The sequence below is a fragment of the Nycticebus coucang genome, chromosome 18 (genome assembly GCF_027406575.1).
Source record: "Nycticebus coucang isolate mNycCou1 chromosome 18, mNycCou1.pri, whole genome shotgun sequence".
Classification (NCBI taxonomy): Eukaryota; Metazoa; Chordata; class Mammalia; order Primates; family Lorisidae; genus Nycticebus; species Nycticebus coucang.
Genome location: NC_069797.1, coordinates 79,039,636 through 79,044,782, shown reverse-complemented (window position 1 = coordinate 79,044,782; position 5,147 = coordinate 79,039,636). Strand labels below are relative to the sequence as shown.

Below are 5,147 nucleotides of genomic sequence, written 5' to 3'. Positions count from 1 at the left end.
AGGGGAAGCAGCCGCCCCGCCCCCGCGATCCCAGGAATGCGCCGTGGAACTGAGGGGAGGGTGGGATGAGGACCGAGGCTTCTCAGGCTCGCAGTCCACTCCCCGCCTGTGCTGGAAGCCGCGTGTAGCCCCTCCCGGCACCCGCTGGAACAAAGGAGTTTTAGAGAAAATCGGCGTCCGAGGAGGGGCAGACCCCGCCCGGAGTTGAGAAGAACTTGGGGGGTGCGGTGGACAAGGGTTGGATACGTTCTGCCGCCCTTGTCTCTGGGCATGAGACATCTTATTCTGGGATCGCCCCACCCCAGTGGAAGCCACCTCATGTCTCATGCCCAGGGACAAGGCTTGTGGTTCTGCCCAGGGGCGCAAGTCAGGGTGGGTTTTCTGGAAGCCTAGTCTGCAGTTCTCCCACGGGGAGCACATTCTTGACAGCCAGCCTTACCGGCGGCTCTGGAAAGTCTGGGGGTTTCGGGGCCCAGCACCCTCCCAACTAGGCCTAGTGGTACAGCGGCCACAGGCGCAGTCTTGGCGTTAGGGGTGACTGCAGCCGGCAGGTGACCTGGGACGTGTCCAGTGTTATCACTCTCCTACGTGGGGTCTCCAGCTAAGCTTGCAGGCCGGAAGGCGATAACACCTTGCCTGGCCCAGTCCCCCAACGTGCCAGGGTAAAACGGAGTTCCCTGCTACCTTGGACGGGTCTGTCACTTCACTGCCAAGCGTCCTCCGCCATCGCTCTTTCCATACGCTCCTTCTGATATTTTAAGTTCCATGTTAAGTAATTCCAGAAGCTCACAAACCCCAGGAAACCATCGTGCCAGTGCAGACTCCAGAAGACATGTTCTACACTCTATCACGAAAATCCACTGCCCGGGGACAGTCTGGGGTCAGTGCGCCATAAACCGACACTTTCCTAGAATCGCGAACAGAAGAGAGTCCTCCCCTTTTAGCACATTCAGGACGAGAAGAATAGCCATTTGGAAAGTCAGGATTCCCCTTCCCTACCTCAGTTTCCCTACAATGTCCCCAGGTGACCATAACAAAACAAAGTCCCAGCCCCACGGCTCCTTCTGGATGGAGGCAGTGGGGTCACCCCAAACCCAGAGGACAGCCCGCACCAGGGGATAATTGGGCCTGTGGTTTGAGGGACAGGATGTGTCCGGATAGAGTGGGGCCTCCGTTTCCGCACCGCTGTGGGTTCCCTCCTCCCAGGTAACGGCCTGAGCGGGCCCTGGGAGACCGGCAACTCCTTCCCATTGCCACTGGGGAGAAGTGAAGACTCCTCAAGCCTCAGGCCTTAGGACACCCGGAGGAAGGCCAGCTGGGACCCCAGCCCTGCCCCTCCCCCAGCTCTGTACCGCCGCCGATTTCCGGCCTGTTCGGCCAGGATTACCCTACAGGGCCCGAAGGAAACACTCGCAGGGGGCATCTAGAGGAGCAAAGCCCCCCCAGCAGGGCCGGGGCCGCGGGGACTCACCCCAACACGAGGCCCACCCGCCCCGGGCCACGTAGTTTCGGGGCGCAGTCCGGCGCTCCCTACAGTGTAGCAGCCCCAAGGCGGGGCCCGACCAGTCGCCCTGCGACTCTGCGGGCGACCCCCAGACACTGGCTGGCCAGCCCCGCCCGCCGGTCCGCAGAGGGTTTCGGCGCCTGCGGGGGCGGTGCGGGCGGGGCCGTTGGGGGGGCGGTGCGGGCCGCCGCCCCACGTGTCCGGCCCGGCGGGCCAATGGGCGCCCGGCTTTCGGAAAGATCGCCATATATGGACACGTTCTGGGGCCGCACGCGCCGCCCGGGCGCGCGCGCGCGCCGCGGCCGCTTAAATAGCGGCGGGGGAGGCGGCGGTCGGTCTCACTCGCTGCCGCTGGCTTGTGCTGTGTGTTCTTCTGCCGTTTTGCTGTTCCGCCGGTAAGTTCCCCGCGCCGCTCTCCACCCGGGTCTCGGTTCCGACATGAGCGAAACGCCACGGCCCGCCGCTCCCGGATCCCGGAGGCCTCCTTCTTGCTCCGAGAGGCCTGGTGGTGGCGGGCCCGGAAACAAAGGATGGTCCGGCGGGGTGGGCCTGGGCCGGGCGCCCAGGGCGGAGTGCCTGGCGCCGTGGCACGGGGGCGGGGGGCGTTACGGGAAAGGGTCAGTGGTCGTTCCATGCGGTTACTCTCGTAAGAGGTGGCGGGACCTCGAGGCCGAGTAGAGGGTGTTTCTTCTTGAGGGGCGCGCCTCGGGCTCCATATGAGTCATTTTCCTCGTAGATCGCAATGGAAGAGGAAATCGCTGCGCTCGTTATTGATAATGGTTCCGGCATGTGCAAAGCTGGCTTTGCTGGGGATGACGCTCCCCGAGCCGTGTTCCCCTCCATCGTCGGGCGCCCCCGGCACCAGGTGAGTAGAGGGCATCTGCGTGTTCCTGAGTCCTTGGGCGCCGACGCGATCCTCGCGTTGAGTGGACCTTGACCCTGATGGCCTTCCTCCGCAGGGCGTAATGGTGGGCATGGGCCAGAAGGACTCGTACGTGGGGGATGAGGCCCAGAGCAAGCGTGGCATCTTGACCCTAAAGTACCCTATTGAGCATGGCATTGTCACCAACTGGGATGACATGGAGAAAATTTGGCACCACACCTTCTACAACGAGCTGCGTGTGGCCCCTGAGGAGCACCCGGTGCTGCTGACGGAGGCCCCCCTGAACCCCAAGGCCAACAGAGAGAAGATGACCCAGGTGAGGCTAAGCTGGCTGGTGACACACCCTGGCATTTCACAAGTCATTTTCTATTCCGCTTTATTTTCTGAAATTTCAAGTGTTTCTTTCACTGTTTCCAGGGTTCTGTTCTTCTCCTGGCATTTCCTTCCTGAAGCTTCCAGGTTTCTCATTTGGTTTCTGCTTGCGTTCTTTTCTTTTCTCCATACATCACGTTGTGGCATGCCAGCATGTTGTGAGTGTGGGCGTGGGGTGGCTGTGGGCTTCTGCCTCTGACTGCGCCTCCCTTGTCCTTCCCAGATCATGTTTGAGACCTTCAACACCCCGGCCATGTATGTGGCCATTCAGGCTGTACTGTCCCTATACGCCTCTGGGCGAACTACTGGCATCGTCATGGACTCTGGAGACGGGGTCACCCACACAGTGCCCATCTACGAGGGGTACGCCCTCCCCCATGCCATCCTGCGTTTAGACCTGGCTGGCCGGGACCTGACTGACTACCTCATGAAGATCCTCACCGAGCGTGGTTACAGCTTCACCACCACAGCCGAGCGTGAGATTGTGCGAGACATCAAGGAGAAGCTGTGCTATGTCGCCTTAGACTTCGAGCAGGAGATGGCCACTGCTGCATCTTCTTCTTCCTTGGAGAAGAGCTATGAGCTTCCCGACGGTCAGGTGATCACCATTGGCAACGAGCGGTTCCGGTGTCCAGAGGCGCTCTTTCAGCCCTCCTTCCTCGGTAGGTGTCCAGAGAGAACATGCCAGTAAGGGGAAGACTAAGGTGATTCGGGACCGCTAAGGGAAGGCTTTGTTCCCTAGGTATGGAATCCTGTGGCATCCACGAGACTACCTTCAACTCCATCATGAAGTGTGACGTGGACATCCGTAAGGACCTGTACGCCAACACAGTGCTGTCCGGTGGCACCACCATGTACCCCGGCATCGCCGACAGGATGCAGAAGGAGATCACTGCCCTGGCGCCCAGCACCATGAAGATTAAGGTGAATTGCTTGGGCAGCCTCCTGGGGGGGGGGTCTAGCTGGATAGGCAGTGTGAACTGAAGCGGGTGTGATTATCTTTGCAGATCATCGCGCCCCCTGAGCGCAAATACTCGGTGTGGATCGGTGGCTCTATCCTGGCCTCACTGTCCACCTTCCAGCAGATGTGGATCAGTAAGCAGGAGTACGATGAGTCTGGGCCCTCCATTGTCCACCGTAAATGCTTCTAAACAGACTGCAAGCAGACGTATAGCGCCTGCTGCACGAGTTGGTTCAGAAATACAGATCTGCTCCGGTGAATGCACACCTCATGCTGGCCTCAAGAAACTGGAATACGCCTTTGAAAAGAAATTGTCCTTGAAGCTTGTATCTGGTATCAGCACTGGATTGTAGAACTTGTTGCTGATTTTGACCTTGTATTCAAGTTTACTGTTCCCTTGATGTTTAATGCCCTGTACGTGTCTTTGATTTAAACCCCTGAGAAGTGGCTCAGTCACCTCTGGCTGAGGTGTGAGAACGTTCTTTTGGAAGAGAAATCTGTGGCCTGGTGAATATGTGTGGCCAACATCCTCTCGATCTGTGCAGGGTATTAAGGCAGAGCTGACCATTCCTGATCTCCAGGGGCTGGCAAGATTCCTGACTACTTGTCACTTCTGTCTTGCCGGTCTAACAGGGTTGGAAAAGTCCAAGCCTTTGGGACCCAGTTTCCTTTCTTGCCTGATGTCTTCCTGTCGGAATACCATGGGTGATTACTTGGCTTGAGTTGGAAGCAGTTTGCATTTACACCTGTAAATTTATTCATTCTTTTAATTTATGTAAGGTTTTTGTACGCAATTCTCAATTCTTTAAGAGATGACAAATTTTGGTTTTCTACTGTTAATGTGAAAACATTAGGCCCCAGCAACACGGTCATTGTGTAAGAAAATAAAGTGCTGCAGTAAACAATGGCTGGCTCCTATTTGGGGGCGTGGCAGCGTGGGTGGGATAGAAAGGCCTGGAAAAGGCAAATGTTCCGTGGTTGGTGCTGCTCAGCTTTGTTTCAGGGATTGTGGAACAACTGTCCCTCAAAATACCAGACAAGTAGTTGGTTTCCTCCAAACCAACCTGAAGAGCCAGGAGACCCAGGCAGTTTGGCTGTTAATTTGTCAAAGGGCTCATGAGTGGACTGTTAGCTGACAAAGCTGCTTGTTACCAGGGCCGCAGACTGGAAAGGCACGTCCACAAGTAATGGGACAATTTTTTGAAGGCTGGCTGCCAGCAAGAAGAGCCTTGGGGAGCTGCATGTGGGATTGGAGATGGCTTTTAGACAAGGTTTTAAGGAATATGGCAGTCACTGAATGGATCAAATAGTAGCTCTGTAGAGTCTGGGTGTGGCTCCTGGTATCAGCCTGGTCTGGTTTAGTGCCCTTCAAGACAACCTGGTGCCTGGGTCAGGGAAGGCGGAGTGGCTGAGTAGATCCAGTCCTG

The 5,147-nt window shown here is 57.4% G+C and overlaps 1 protein-coding gene across 1 annotated transcript; it reads left to right on the top strand.

Annotated features, from left to right (window-relative positions):
* The first annotated feature begins 1,772 nt into the window (after positions 1-1,772).
* On the top strand, positions 1,773-4,622 carry ACTG1 (actin gamma 1). The gene is made up of 6 exons (XM_053568075.1): positions 1,773-1,899; positions 2,241-2,369; positions 2,464-2,703; positions 2,983-3,421; positions 3,502-3,683; positions 3,767-4,622. Exons 2-6 carry the CDS (start codon positions 2,247-2,249, stop codon positions 3,908-3,910), a joined length of 1,128 nt encoding a protein of 375 aa, XP_053424050.1. The 5' UTR covers positions 1,773-1,899; positions 2,241-2,246; the 3' UTR covers positions 3,911-4,622.
* Positions 4,623-5,147: the final 525 nt, after the last annotated feature.